Raw genomic sequence first — 16,169 nt, 5'->3', positions numbered from 1 at the left:
CCTTTGAGTGAGCAAATTGAAAATGAACCCGTGGAGAATTGAGTCGTGTGCAGCTGAACACTCACTTGGGGGGCAGGAGTTCCTGCTGAGGAGAGGAGGGAAAAGAAAACCAGAAAAACACTCCTCTGTTTGTGAATGGACTCCACTCCAGAGATGAGGCACCTAGAGCATTGTATACAGAGTATTTGTAAGGCAACCAACTATCAATATTACAACTGTGGATGCTTCAGGATTTGGGGTTATATCCAGTAAAGGGCTGTTCTGCATCACAATAGTGTACTGGACTCTATTTTGAAATGCAAAGCATGTTCTTGTAGTTCAATGGTGTGTAATACAACCAGTTGTTAAACCACAGAAAATATTTATTTTGGCACACTGAGCATGGATGTGTAGGTTGTTTACATGAAGCTGCGGTTGAGCATATGCCCCATTGTTGGGGAAGGGACACGCACACAAAGATCCCCATTCATTATGATAACTAAGTAGAGGCCAGTTGCCTTTCTGTTTCAATTATTGGCCATGTTACTTTTATGCTTTTTGACCACAAGTGATACTTAAGATAATTGGACAAACAAATTATCCAAATGTGCATATTTTTTTGTTTATCAACCATTATAATGGTTCTGGATAACACATTTGTCCCTTCACCATATGTCTTAATCTAAAGCATAGCCTATGACTTCAGGATTATTCACCATTCTTCTATTGTGTAATAATTGGACACTGAATTATAGTTTAATAGTCCTTCTGTTACTATGAGGCCAACAGCCTCCTTCTGTGTCTCATTGTATTCACTCTCAGCTGTGAATGATACTTAACAATGAATCAGTTACTTTCCTGTGTGTTTCCTTTGATTCAAGGCGATCAGGAAGTTGACCCTGTGAGCGTACACAGAGCCCCTAACCTTGACCTCTGAACCCTCTATGTGGACCCGTAGCTAGTCCCTAGTGAGAGGCACAGAGGACCTGGGTCTGTGAAGTAGTGCAGGTGTGTTCCTGACCATTGACCTTACTGTGTGTGTGCATGTTGCTCCTCTTCAGGTGGCGCTGGTGCGGTGGACGGAGAGCGTAGGGCTGACTCTGGTGAACAGGGACCTGACCTCCCTGCAGCTGAAGACCCCAGCAGGACAGGTCCTAACCTACTACATTCTGCAGATCTTCCCCTTCACCTCAGAGAGCAAGAGGATGGGCATCATCATCAGGGTATGGACGTAGTTACCACCCATGTAATGGTCAACAAAACTACAGTACCAGTCAAAAGTTTGGACACACCTACTCATTCCAGGGTTTTTCTTAATTTTTACTATTTTCTACATTGTAGAATAATAGTGAAGACATCAAAACTATGAAATAACACATATGGAATCATGTAGTAACCCAAAATGTTTTAAACAAATCAAAATATATTTGAGATTCTTCAAAGTAGCCACCTTTTGAATAGATAACAGCTTTGCACACTCTTGGCATTCTCTCAACCAGCTTCACCTGTAATGCTTTTCCAACAGTCTTGAGGGAGTTCCCACATATGCTGAGCACATGTTGGCCCGCTTTTCCTTCACTCTGCAGTCCAACTCATCCCAAACCATCTCAACTGGGTCGAGGTCGGGTGATTGTGGAGGCCAGGTCACGACCCAGCACTCCATCACTCTCCTTGGTCAAATAGCCCTTACACACCTTGGAGGTGTGTTGGGTCATTGTTCTGTTGAAAAATAAATGATAGTCCCACTAAGCACAAACCAGATGGGATGGTGTATCGCTGCAGAATGCTGTGGTAGCCATGCTGGTTAACCTCTTGGGGCTAGGTGGGACGCTAGCGTGCCACCCGTGGTGCACTCCATCAACAGCAGGTGCATTTCAAGAGCGGCAAATTTGAATCCAAATAAATGTCAAAATTCAAATTTTTCAAAAATACAACTATGTTACACCATTTGAAAGATAAACATCTCCTTAATCTAACCACGTTTTACGATTTCAAAAAGGTTTTACGGCGAAAGCATAAATTTAGAGTATGTTAGGACAGTACATTTACAAGAGTTGTGTGTAATGTTTTGTCAAGTCAAAGACAGGGTCACCAAAACCATAAAACCAGCTAAAATGATGCACTAACCTTTTACAATCTCCATCAGATGACACTCCTAGGACATTATGTTAGACAATGCATGCATTTTTAGTTCTATCAAGTTGATATTTATATACAAAAACAGCGTTTTACTATGGCATTGATGTTGAGGAAATCGTTTCCCTCCAATAACCGGCAGTCAAGTCAGCGTCACAAATTAAATAATTAAAATTAGAAAACATTGGTAAAATATTATATTGTCATTTAAAGAATTATAGATTTACATCTTTTGAACGCAATCAACTTGCCAGATTTAAAAATAACCTTACTGGGAAATCACACTTTGCAATAATCTGAGCACTGTGCCCAGAAAAATACGCGTTGCGATACAGACTAGACGTCATGTTGGGGAGATCTAAAATCGAAAATACTATGTAAATAATCCATTACCTTTGATTCTCTTCATCAGATGTCACTTCCAGGTATCACAGGTCCATAACGAATGTAGTTTTGTTCAAAAAAGCTCATCATTTATGTCCAAAAATCTCCGTCTCGTTAGCACATGATGTAAGCCAGCCGGACTTCTCGTCATGAACGAGGGGAAAAAATATATTTCCGTTCGTTCAAACATGTCAAACGTTGTATAGCATAAATCATTAGGGCCTTTTTTAACCAGAACATGAATAATATTCAAGGTGGACGAATGCATAGTCTTTTATAACGTATTGGAACGAGGGTACCCAACATGAAGTAGCGCGCCAGGTGTCTAATGGGACATCACCGTTCCATGGCTCTTGTTCGGTCAGATCTCCCTCCAGAAGACTCAAAACACTTTGTAAAGGCTGGTGACATCTAGTGGAAGCAATAGGAAGTGCCAAAATATTCCTAAACCCCTGTGTTTTTCAATGGGATAGGTTTAAAGTCAATACAACACATCAGGTATCCACTTCCTGTCAGAAAATGTCTCAGGGTTTTGCCTGCCAAATGAGTTCTGTTATACTCACAGACACCATTCAAACAGTTTTGGAAACTTTAGAGTGTTTTCTATCCATATATAATAAGTATATGCATATTCTAGTTACTGGGTAGGATTAGTAACCAGATTAAATCGGGTACATTTTTTTTATCCAGACGTGCAAATGCTGCCCCCTAGACCCAACAGGTTAAGAGTGCCTTGAATTCAACATAAATAACATAGTGTCACCAGCAAAGCACCATCACACCTCCTCCTCCATGCTTCACAGTGGGAACCACAAATGCGGAGATCATCAGTTCACCTACTCTGCGTCTCACAAAGACATGGCAGATGGAACCAAAAATCTCAAATTTGCACTCATCAGACCAAAGGACATATTTTCACCGGTCTAATGTCCATTGCTTGTGTTTCTTGGCCCAAGCAAATCTCTTCTTCTTATTGGTGTCCTTTAGTAGTGGTTTCTTTGCAGAAACTCGACCATGAAGGCCAGATTCACGCGGTCTCCTCTGAACAGTTGATGTTGAGATGTGTCTGTTACTTGAACTCTGAAGCATTTGTTTGGGCTGCAATTTCTGAGGATACTAACTCTAATGAACTTATCCTCTGCAGCAGAGGTAACTTTGTCTTCATTTCCTGTGGCTGTCCTCATGAGACCCGTTTCATCATAGCACTTGATGGTTTTTGTGACTGCACTTGAAGAAACTGTAAAAAATCTTGAAATGTTACACATTGACTGACCTTCATGTCTTAAGGTAATGATGGACTGTCGCTTTCCTTTGCTTATTTGAGCTGTTCTTGCCATAATATGGACTTGGTCTTTTACCAAATAGGGCTATTTTCTGTATACCACCCCTACCTTGTCACAACACAACTGATTGTCTCAAATGCATTTAGAAGGAAAGAAATTCCACAAATTAACTTTTAACAAGACACACCTGTTAATTGAAATGCATTCCTTGTGACTACCTCATGAAGCTGGTTGAGAGAATGCCAAGCGTGTGCAAAGCTGTCATCAAGGCAAAGGGTGGCTACTTTGAAGAATCTCAAATATCAAATATACAGTTGAAGTCGAAAGTTTACATTCACCTTAGCCAAATACATTTACACTCAGTTTTTCACAATTCCTGACATTTAATCCTAGTAAAAATTCCCTGTCTTAGGTCAGTTAGGATCACCACTTTATTTTAAGAATGTGAAATGTCAGTATAATAGTAGAGAGGATCATTTATTTCAGCTTTTATTTCTTTCGTCACATTCTCAGTGGGTCAGAAGTTTACATGCACTCAATTAGTATTTGGTAGCATTGCCTTTAAATTGTTTAACTTGGGTCAAACGCTTCGGGTAGCCTTCCACAAGCTTCCCACAATAAGTTGGGTGAATTTTGGCCCATTCCTCCTGACAGAGCTGGTGTAACTTAGTCAGGTTTGTAGGCCTCCTTGCTCGTACAAGCTTTTTCAGTTCTGCCCACAAATTTTCTATAGGCTTGAGGTCAGGGCTTTGTGATGGCCACTCCAATACCTTGACTTTGTTTTCCTTAAGCCATTTTGCCACAACTTTGGAAGTATACTTGGGTTCATTGACCATTTGGAAGACTCATTTGCGACCAAGCTTTAACTTCCTGACTGATGTCTTGAGATGTTGCTTCAATATATCCACATAATTTTCCATCTTCATGATGCCATCTATTTTGTGAAGTGCACCAGTCCCTCCTGCAGCAAAGCAACCCCACAACATGATGCTGCCACCCCTGTGCTTCACGGTTGGGATGGTGTTCTTCGGCTTGCAAGCCTCCCCCTTTTTTCTCCAAACATAACGATGGTCATTATGGCCAAACAGTTCTATTTTTGTTTCATCAGACCAGAGGACATTTCTCCAAAAAGTACGATCTTTGTCCCCATGCGCAGTTGCAAACCGTAGTCTGGATTTTTTATGGCGGTTTTGGAGCAGTGGATTCTTCCTTGCTGAGCGGCCTTTCAGGTTATGTCGATATAGGACTCGTTTTACTGTGGATATAGATACTTTTGTACCTGTTTCCTCCAGCATCTTCACTAGGTCCTTTGCTGTTGTTCTGGGATTGATTTGCACTTTTTGCACCAAAGTACGTTCATCTCTAGGAGACAGAATGCGTTTCCTTCCTGAGTGGTATGACGGCTGCATTGTCCCATGGTGTTTATACTTGCGTACTATTGTTTGTACAGATGAACGTGGTACCTTCATGCATTTGGAAATTGCTCCGAAGGATGAACCAGACTTGTGGAGGTCTACTTTTTTTTTCTGAGGTCTTGGCTAATTTCTATTTGATTTTCCCATGATGTCAAGCAAAGAGGCACTGAGTTTGAAGGTAGGCTTGAAATACATCCACGGGTACACCTCCAATTGACTCAAATTATGTCAATTAGCTTCTAAAGCCATGACATAAATTTCTGGAATTTTCCAAGCTGTTTAATGGCACAGTCAACTTAGTGTATTTAAACTTCTGACCTGCTGGAATTGTGACACATTAATTTTAAGTTAAATAATCTGTCGGTAAACAATTGCCAAAACTTTAGTTTGTTAACAAGAAATTTGTGGAGTGGTTGAAACATGAGTTTTAATGACTCCAACCTAAGTGTATGTAAACTTCCGACGTCAACTATATTTGGACGTTTTTGGTTGCTACATGATTTCATATGTATTATTTCATAGTTCTGATGTCTTCACTATTATTATACAATGTAGAACATTTTAAAAATAATGAAAAACCCTTGAATGAGTAGGTGTGTGTTAGTCAGTCCTGGGTTTAAATACTATTTGAAATCATTTCAAATACTTAAGCTGTGCTTGGTTGAGCTTTCCTGCTCTAATGGAGCCAGTAGAAAAGTCAGAATGGTGCAAACCCCATCTAGACATGTTAACAAAAAATTATATTTGAATTCAGGTCTGGTGTTCGTATTATATGGCACTGGAATGCTTTTTATATGAATATACATCTACATTTTCTCTCATATTTTGCTCTAGGAGGAGACCACAGGTGACATCACGTTTTATATGAAGGGTGCTGATGTTGCCATGGCGAGTATCGTGCAGTACAATGATTGGCTGGAGGAGGAGGTAAGGCTTCCATCCAGACTGTTGTACGTATGAACAAAATGTATCGAACACATGCAGGGTAATTACCTCTGTTGTTAACCAGGACATTCATTCATCACAAGATCAACAGGCCCACCCATGACTGGGTGTGCAATACTGTATGTTCATAATTGTATTGGCAATATTGAGTCATTTAGGACCAGGGGCTGTTTTTGATTTAATTAGTGACCAACATGAAGTGGATTCCTTTCCTAGGAGGCATTAATGTATGCATCCGAAATTGCACCCTATTCCCTATTTAGTGCACTATTTTTGATCAGGGCGTTGGTTTAATATAATGCACTATATAGGGAATAAGGTGCCATTTGGGACGCATCCAGTATGTCATATTCCTAACAATGGTGTTAATGATGTTCCATTGACTGTAATATCCCGTAGACTGTCCAAGCAGTGGCGCTATATGGGTACCATGTCAATAAGCAATCAGCGCGTCACTTTCAGCTCATTGGCGTTTCATATAAAACAATAAAATGTGGGTTTTGTGTCCTCTGAACTTTCTCCCGAGGCGACCTTATTCCCCATTGATTTCTGTCTTTGTTGGTTGACTGTACGTGCTGTTCTGATGCAGCTGACTCTCAATTAGATTAAAGGATCTATGCCTGTACTGTATGCTATTCAGCGTATGTTAAACCTACTGTATGCCATATGAAATTTGTTGAAACATATTGTTTGTTTAATAAATATGTATCTGACTGGACTATAGAGAGTAAGTTTGTCTCTACAAATGTTCAGTAATTTCTGGTTTCATCATATCATATCACTCTTTCCTAACTATCCCCTCTTTTGTTCGCAGTGTGGGAACATGGCCAGGGAGGGGCTTCGGACCCTGGTGGTGGCTAAGAAATCTCTGTCTGAAGAGCAGTATACAGACTTTGAGGTGCAAAACATAATGTCCCTCCTTAATGTCCTGCTGAATTGAAAATAATCTTCAAACCAAATGAGCTGCCTACTTGCCCTCATTCCACTTATTTCCTTTTCTCTTTTGCCCTATGCGCTACACACTTTTGCAATGGTTATTTATTTCTCTCTGATTTTCTCCCTTTGACTGGATTTCTACCTCCCCATCTCTTTCATTATCACTTCCTTTCTCATCTCTGCCTCCCTCACTGACTGACTATCTTTCCCTCTGTGTTGGTGTAGAACCGTTTCAACCAGGCCAAGCTGAGTATCCATGACCGGGCTCTGAAGGTGGCAGCAGTGGTAGAGAGTCTGGAGAGGGAGATGGAGCTTCTGTGTTTGACTGGGGTTGAGGACCAACTACAGGCTGATGTTAGGCCAACCCTGGAGCTCCTCAGAAACGCTGGGATCAAGGTGTGAGACCACACTATTCTTTTGTGTTTTACTACAACTGTGAACTTGTTATATGCATTTATATTGCGCTGTCCTTTCCATGTACAGTATGTTAGCTGTGAAAAAGAGGCATTCCATGTCATACCAGAATCTGACTAGTACTGTAAAATGGTGCTTTTAATGCTGTCACTGATTCCATGTCATGGTTTTGTTTTCTCTTCAGATATGGATGCTTACTGGGGATAAGCTGGAGACAGCTACTTGTATCGCTAAAAGCTCCCATTTGGTGTCCAGAAGCCAAGATATTCATGTATTCAGATCGGTACGCTTCTCTTTCTTTTTCATCTTAAGATAATAATCTGTCACTTGATGAGTGTTAAAGGGATGAAGAAATGGTCCTGTATCTGTCCTTCCACTAATTGTATTGGCTGGCTCTCGAGCAGGTCTCCAACAGAGGAGAGGCCCATCTGGAGCTCAATGCCTTCAGAAGGAAACACGACTGTGCTCTGGTTATCTCTGGAGACTCCTTGGAGGTACTACAGCACAAACACTTCTCACAGACCTCTCAAAGCAGATTGTAATGTAGATGCAGCCAAAAAAACATAAACTGAGTGGTTTGAGCCCTGAATGCTGATTGGCTAACAGCCGTGGTATATCAGACCGTATACCACGGGTATGACAAAATATTTATTTGAGCTGCTCTAATTACATTGGTAACCAGTTTATAATAGCAATAAGGCACCTCTGGGATTTGTGCTATATGGCCAATATACCACAGCTAAGGGCTGTATCCAGTCACTATGCGTTGTGCAGAAGAACAGCCCTTAGCCGTGGTTTATTGGCCATATACCACACCCACCTCTGGCCTTGTTGCTTAATTATAACACCATTGATTGACAGGGCAGCAGGTAGCCTAGTGGTTAGAGTGTTGGACTAGTGACGGAAAGGTTGCAAGATCGAATCCCTGAGCTGACAAGATACAAATCTGTCTTTCTGCCCCTGAACAAGGCAGTTAACCCACTGTTCCTAGGCTGTCATTGAAAATAAGAATTTGTTCTTAACTGACTTGCCTAGTTAAATAAAGCTATAAAAAAATAAAAGAATGGATCTGAAGAGATGGTGTAGTAAATACTTCATTATGTAAATGTTCTTGTGTGGGTCCGGATGTGTTTGCATTTTCCGAATCTATATGTTTATCTTCCCACAGGTGTGTCTGCGGTACTATGAGCATGAGTTTGTGGAGCTGGCGTGTCAGTGTCCGGCGGTAGTCTGCTGTCGCTGCTCCCCCACTCAGAAAGCCCAGATCGTCCACCTGCTCAAGCAGCACACAGCCAACAGAACCTGTGCCATAGGTGAGCCCCTTTGCACCCTGGGCAAGACCCAGATGCATAACAACTAACCACTCTCATCCTTTGTATCAGACACAACTGCTACAATGTTCAGTGTAAAATGAATGCCAATTGTAGAAAATTCCTACCAGTAATATACCTCACTATTGACTACTTTTTTGGAAAAGAAGAAACTAAACCCAGTACGAGAAGGTACACACCAATTATGTCCACAAGATGGCAAGCAAACAGCACAAGCATCAGTGTTAACATTGTTCTGTCATCATCCTGGGGCGTAAGCCTTATTTCCATATGGCTCTTTTACATGTTATTATTGAGCCTGTGGCTGACATGTGGCTCTCTTGTCTCTCCCAGGTGATGGAGGTAATGATGTCAGTATGATCCAGGCAGCAGACTGTGGTATCGGCATTGAAGGAAAGGTAAACAACCCATATCACTCCTCCTCTTATCCTATCCACATATTATAATGTTAAATAGTCAAATAAAATAAAAAAATTAAATGCAAAACCTGTTATGGGTGCCATATTTAGTCGGATATGGGGTGTGTCCTTCCGTAGAATAACATTACGCACTTATGCTCTCCCCATGCAGGAGGGGAAGCAGGCATCCCTGGCGGCAGATTTCTCAATCACTCAGTTTAAGCACATTGGCCGGCTGCTTATGGTCCATGGCCGGAACAGCTACAAGCGTTCAGCAGCCCTGGGCCAGTTTGTCATGCACCGAGGCATGATCATATCAACCATGCAGGTAACAGACCTGAACATGTTTATGTTACTCGTACTGAATATGGAAGGACTTGAATGAAATGTGTCATATCTCTCCCTCTTTGCAGGCAGTGTTTTCCTCCATTTTCTACTTTGCATCAGTCCCTTTGTACCAGGGTTTTCTCATGGTTGGGTATGTGGTTGTCTATATTTCTTCTGCAATTGTTTCCATTTGTGCGTACAGTATGTGCATGCATCTAAACATGAGAAGGTGAGCCCCTTTCTATTGATGCACTGGTACAGTGTTCTGTATTAACTCCAGTCCTGTATTCTCCCCTTCTGTGCAGGTATTCTACCATCTACACTATGTTCCCTGTATTTTCCCTGGTACTGGACCAGGACGTGAAGCCAGAGATGGCCCTGCTGTACCCTGAGCTTTACAAAGACCTCACCAAGGTAAAATGACAACCTCTCTTATATAATACAGGCTGACAGGGAATGGATGGTCAATTTACACTGATTCTATTTTCATTAAGGGTTTAACAGGTTAAAGTGAATTCAAAAGTTGTGTTTTGTGGTTTGACAGGAATTAGAGTATGATGTCTGCCATTCTGTATTTTTCTCTTCTTCTAGGGTCGTTCCTTGTCTTTCAAGACTTTTCTCATTTGGGTGTTAATCAGTATTTACCAAGGTAAGAGAATTGACAGGATACTCCTGTAGCTTTCTGAGTTAGATTTCCTTAACACAGTTCTAATGATGAATACTAACACACAGGTGAGAGTGCTTCTAAACATTATGGATGTTATGAAGATAATGTGAATGTAAATGTAATGAAGGTGTCGGCCAGGTGCACAACTCTTATATCCAAATTATCCATCCGCACAGTATGGCAGATTTTCTGAAAGCAACCTGAACGAAGCGCAGCGTACTGGCTTAAACACCTTTTATTACTGACCGTTCATCCAGGCACCACACTTATATTTCATCATTTTTAGTATGTGCGATAGCGTCAGTCCCCTGGCCCCCTGACTCTCAGACAGTCCTGTTTCTCAGTAGCTTAGGTTTCCAAGCGTCATCTGCAGTTACACGCAGGCTTTTGTCTGTCCAGTAAATCGATATTTCTGTAATCGCTAAGCCATGCAGCGTGTTGAGAAAGATCTATGTTCTTACTGAAGCGTCACTTCCTGACAGCTCTCGTTTTTTAATTAAAGGTCTATTACCAAAGTCCAATGAAAAACAGGGAGATATGAGGGGGGAGAAAAAATATCAGGCCACGATCGTCGGTTTTAATTTATTACAGTTTAACTCCCAGGAATGCACTGTATGTAGACTGTATGGAAAGGCAATTATGTGATCAGTAATAGGCTATTAAGCTCAATTTGCGGCGTGTTATAATTAAATGAAAGGCTATCAAAATACAGTACGCACCACCATAGAATAGATTAATGAGTGTCAAGCTACAGTACTGTGGTTTACCTGGTTGGTTTTTGGATACACTTGGACACATTGTCTGTTTACCCTCATAAATTCTGTAATTGAGTCAGATCCTGTGTCTTAAGACTTACTTGAATCCTAATACATATTTTGAATAACATGCTTTCAGTGAGCATTGGGGATCAAAGTAACTTAAGAAATAAACCAAAACAAAGGCCTAATGTACTTGTCATATTTGGTTCCCTAAAAGAATAAGCTAGTACATTTAATGTTAGGTCTTATTGTTATTAACTAGAAACAAATTGATTCTAGTTGATGACTAGAATTCATTCTAGTTGATCATTCTCTAGTTTCTTTCTCAAGCTGGTTAAACAGTTACTCAACCAGTACTACGTCACTAACACTTCTTTGTGGCGCCCCCAGGTGGCATCCTGATGTACGGTGCACTGGTGTTGTTTGAGTCTGAGTTTGTGCATGTGGTGGCCATCTCCTTCACTGCGCTGATCCTCACCGAGCTGCTCATGGTGGCGCTCAACATCCGTACCTGGCACTGGCTCATGGTGCTAGCAGAGTTCCTCAGTCTGGGCTGCTACATAGCCTCGCTTGCCTTCCTCAATGAGTACTTCGGTAAGCAAATGTTGATTACCTGAGGGAAAAAAACAACTCGATTAAATGTTATTTATCCCCTTAGGGCCAAAGTAAAAAAAAACTAAAAAATGGTATGCTGTTTGCTATTGTGCTGATAAGTGTTGAGGGGAAATTATTTGATGTTGCTCTTTGCTTTTTGTTATGTGGAGGGCAGTTTTTTACAAACACTTTAATCTTGTAGTGGAACAGTCTCACCCTTTGCACTACACTGCAGCTTGTGTGTTTTAGTTTGATGCACTTATGTTTATGAGTTAACCCAATTAAACCTTGGAGGTCTGTGCTTTGTTCGTGTCTGTCATCTTCTCTCTCCCTCGCTCGCTCCTGTATCTCTTTCCCTGTTTTTTTTCTCTCATGCTGGCACTCATTTGGTCTCTCTCTCTCTCTCTCTCTCTCTCTCTCTCTCTCTCTCTCTCTCTCTCTCTCTCTCTCTCTCTCTCTCTCTCTCTCTCTCTCTCTCTCTCTCTCTCTCTCTCTCTCTCTGCTCATCCTCTTTTTTGCTACTGTATGTGTCCTTGGGATAGGCATAGGCAGCGTGTCCTTTGGAGCATTTCTGGGTAGGTGTGCAGCACTGTGGAAACGCTACCTCTTCTCCTCCACTTCCTTTTCACACTTTCCTCTCATCACTGTTTTTGACCGTGCTGTGACTGCTCAGCCCTGTTCATGTTCCTTTAGTGACCATTCTCTGACCATGTCTTTTGCAGCCATATTTGATGTGACGTATTGAGCATATTTTCCTGCTACTTATATTGTTTTACCATTCCACTCAGTGATGTCTCATTCCAGGCATGTGTGCAAAAGCTCTTCTAAACAGAAAACATGGATCCATAATTATCAACTAAATCTTTTGAATAAATTGAAAATAAAGTGATAATAAATGAATGTATATCAACATGTTAGTGCCTGGCACATATTGTATGTGCCGTTATTTGGACAGATTTCTAACACGTGTTGTTTTTTTTATCCCAGACCTGGGTTTCATCACGACACCAGCCTTCCTTTGGAAGGTGTCAGTGATCACCATCGTCAGCTGTCTCCCTCTCTATATCATCAAATACCTGAAGCGCAAGTTCTCACCGCCCAGCTACTCCAAGCTGTCCTCATGAGCCATTTTAAGCTCTATCCTGCTTACACAACTCCCCTAATTATCTTTCTTACGCTCTCTATGATCCAACCTTTCATTTCAGCACTTTTTTTACTGATCCACAGTGATTGACAGACAGGGAACCTAAAGAGGTCACTAGAAGCAAAAACATGAATAGAGTATTGTATGGATTTATGTCACTGGAATGTGGTAATACTTGTAAAGACAGTGCAACACATGTTAAAAAGGGACAGGGAAGGGGTAAAAACAGAACAAATAACCCTTTGATGCACTGGACAGGAAGGCTTGGGTCAATTTGCCTTCTGTTTAAATGCACTTCCAACCAAATCGCTTCAAGTGTCTTTTTTTTCATTTTTATAACTCGATGACTATGGTTTCCGCGTTGAACTTTTTGTATATGTAGTTCTGGATTTAAAAAAAGTGTTTTATTCAACTTTATTAATCTCTGTACTGAGTAGAGATACCAGTATGATGGTTTAATTTGTGATTTACAACTTTGATTCCTAAGCACTGTCAATACGAACTTAACGCGTGCAGCATTTTACTACTGTACCCTGACGCTTAACTGTACTTACAATACCGGTCAAAGGTTTTAGAACACCAACTCATTCAAGGGTTTTTCTTTCTTTTTACTATTTACTACATTGTAGAATAATAGGGAAGACATCAAAACTATGAAATAACACATATGGAATCATGTAGTAACCAAAAAAGTGTTAAACAAATATATTTGATATTCTTCAAATAGCCACCCTTTGCCTTGATGACAGATTTGCACATTTTTGGCATTCTCTCAACCAGCTTCACCTGGAATGCTGTTCCAACAGTCTTGGAGTTCCCACATGTGCTGAGCACTTGTTGGCTGCTTTTCCTTCACTCTGCGGTCCGACTCATCCCAAACCATCTTAATTTGGTTGAGGTCGGGGGATTGCCAGGTCATCTGATGCAGCACTCCATCACTCTCCTTCTTGGCAGAATAGTGCTTACACAGCCTTGGAGGTGTGTTGGGTCATTGTCCTGTTGAAAAACAAATGATAGTCCCACTAAGCCCAAACCAGATGGGATGGCGTATCGCTGCAGAATGCTGTGGTAACTATGCTGGTTAAGAGTGACTTGAATTATAAATAAATCACAGACAGCATCACCAGCAAAGCACCCCCACACCTCCTCCTCCATGCATCACGGTGGGAAATACACATGCGGAGATAATCCGTTCACCCACACCGCGTCTCACAAAGACATGGTGGTTGGAACCAAAAATCTCAAATTTGGACCTCAGACCAAAGGACAAATTTCCACCGGTCTAATATCCATTGCTCCTGTTTCTTGGCCCAACCAAGTCTCTTCTTCTTATTGGTGTCCTTTACTAGTGGTTTCTTTGCAGCAATTCAACCATGAAGGCCTGACTCACACAGTCTCCTCTGACCAGTTGATGTTGAGATGTCTGTTACTTGAACTCTGTGAAGCTTTTATTTGGGCTGCAGTTTCTGAGACCGGTGACTATAATGAACTTATCCTCTGCAGCAGAGGTAACTCTGAAATGTTCCGCGTTGACAGACCTTCATGTCTTAAAGTAATGATGGACTGTATTTTCTCTAGGCTTATTTGAACTGTTCTTGCCATCATATGGACTTGGTCTTTTGCCAAATAGGGCTATCTTCTGTAACCCCCCCCCCCCCCCCCCCCCCCCACCTTGTCACAGCACAACTGATTGGCTCAAACGCATTAAAAAGGAAAGAATTCAACAAATTAACTTTTAACAAGGCACACCTGTTTATTGAAATGCATTCCAGGTGACTACCTCATGAAGCTGGTTGAGAGAATGCTAAGTGTGCAAAGCTGTCATCAAGGCAAAGAAAGGGTGGCTACTTTGAAGAATCTCAAATATAAAATATATTTTGATTTAACACTTTTGGTTACTACATGATTCCATATGTGTTATTTCATAGTTTTGATGTCTTCACTATTATTCTACAATGTAGAAAAAAGTAAAAATAAAGAAAAACCCTTGAATGAGTAGGTGTTCCAAAACTTTTGACCGGTAGTGTACATAGGGAAAACGTACATTAACCAAAATAAGCTGCATTTTGCAAGTAAAAGTGCAAATTATTTGTTCTGGGAACAACACCCAACTGGCTTTGGATGTTCTCTTTTTGTACAATAAGTCCTTTACATTTCCAGATGCTGAATATCATATAAAATATCTTAATGAATTCCTGAGAGTAGAAACCAGCACTCCATAGTTAATTTGATTTAGGCAATTGTATTCCTTGCATCCTGGCCTTGAACACAGTGTATTACGCTATAGGGATGTGTATTTGTCATTGGCTGCCAGCCCTGGTTGCTGGACATGCCAGTTTGCGTTTGTGCCTCATTGTTTGATTGTTGCGTTTGGAAATCGGCTCTCATAGCTCCGATTTGTCAATCACAGGATTAGATAGACTAGCTAGAGTATTCTGTTACTCATTTGAAAGATATCCTGGGCCAGCAGCTTGACCACAAGGGATATATATACCTTGCTGTAACCACTCACTTCTGACAATATTTCTCAATGACTACTGTTCTTTCTCAATCTCAAACAACCACAGAATATTAAGTCCGTAGTTTTGTAGGCATCCTCTGACAATTACTAATATGACAGTATCTTTATTAACCTCTGATCATGTCTTCTGGGCTTGAGATGAAACTGACTTCACCCTGCTATGGATGCAAAGACGAAACCTGATAGCGGTTTGGAGGAATGAGTTTTATCATTCTTGCCATGTGAGTGTGTGTTTAGTTAGATATAAATGCCTAGTCCAAACACAATTGAATACATGTATCATGATGCTCACACTGATCTATTTTCCTGATTTGTCTTTGTCTGTACAGTAAGTGTTGTATATTTCTCTGTGGAAGAGGTTGCCATGTTTTTGTATCTCATTTGAGTTGAACTCAGGTAAATCATTCCTGTATGTCCTGAATAATCTGAATAGAATTGTGGCAACCATACTGTACACGGCAACGCTGTATGAGGTAGACTGGGCTGTTATGTTTATTTATGAGTGAAGAATGGACATGGCTGTCATTTTAATACAAATATATATTTTTTAAGTTAACTTGATCCCAATTGTCTAACGATGTGTTTTCTGTTGATACTTGTGCTCTGTTTGTATGGTGTTATACAGGTTTAATCTGTTGAGGACTTGCATTCCATGTCATTGACTGCAATTTATGGTATTACTATTGATTAATGAGCAATAAATTGACATTTTAACAAATAATTGCTTCATATGATGTGATTGCTTAACAACATTAAGGTTTAAAATATTTTATTTGATATAATATTGAATTTGTCCTTTACTACTTTAGCCTATAGAAACGCATTGAATAACACATTCATAAATGGCTAAAAAGACAGCCGGAAAGTAGATCAGAATCAGTGGCGACCATCATTCAGGGCCCCACCTGTTTTGAGCCCCACATTTTTAGCAACAAAA

The 16,169-nt window shown here is 40.7% G+C and overlaps 1 protein-coding gene across 2 annotated transcripts in view; it reads left to right on the top strand.

The window, feature by feature from the left end:
* Positions 1–15,953, top strand: part of atp9b (ATPase phospholipid transporting 9B) — a 58,750-nt gene extending 42,797 nt beyond the window's left edge. Inside the window, exons 16-30 of one of the 2 annotated variants that reach the window (XM_014177039.3) lie at positions 1,041–1,202; positions 6,032–6,124; positions 6,957–7,040; positions 7,304–7,474; positions 7,677–7,775; positions 7,897–7,986; positions 8,661–8,805; positions 9,157–9,221; positions 9,394–9,549; positions 9,635–9,699; positions 9,854–9,962; positions 10,140–10,197; positions 11,364–11,567; positions 12,110–12,142; positions 12,555–15,953. In XM_014177039.3, the coding sequence (XP_014032514.1) occupies positions 1,041–1,202; positions 6,032–6,124; positions 6,957–7,040; positions 7,304–7,474; positions 7,677–7,775; positions 7,897–7,986; positions 8,661–8,805; positions 9,157–9,221; positions 9,394–9,549; positions 9,635–9,699; positions 9,854–9,962; positions 10,140–10,197; positions 11,364–11,567; positions 12,110–12,142; positions 12,555–12,691 (1,671 nt within the window). In that variant the 3' untranslated portion in view covers positions 12,692–15,953. The remainder of the gene's footprint in view (positions 1–1,040; positions 1,203–6,031; positions 6,125–6,956; positions 7,041–7,303; positions 7,475–7,676; positions 7,776–7,896; positions 7,987–8,660; positions 8,806–9,156; positions 9,222–9,393; positions 9,550–9,634; positions 9,700–9,853; positions 9,963–10,139; positions 10,198–11,363; positions 11,568–12,109; positions 12,143–12,554) is intronic. The other variant, XM_014177040.3, reaches the window with a different exon arrangement.
* The last annotated feature ends 216 nt before the right edge of the window (positions 15,954–16,169 follow it).

This window comes from Salmo salar, chromosome 27 (assembly GCF_965601325.2).
Source record: "Salmo salar chromosome 27, fSalSal1, whole genome shotgun sequence".
NCBI classification, from domain to species: Eukaryota; Metazoa; Chordata; class Actinopteri; order Salmoniformes; family Salmonidae; genus Salmo; species Salmo salar.
The sequence above is the reverse complement of the archived record's forward strand: the minus strand, read 5'-3'. Positions and strand labels throughout refer to the sequence as shown.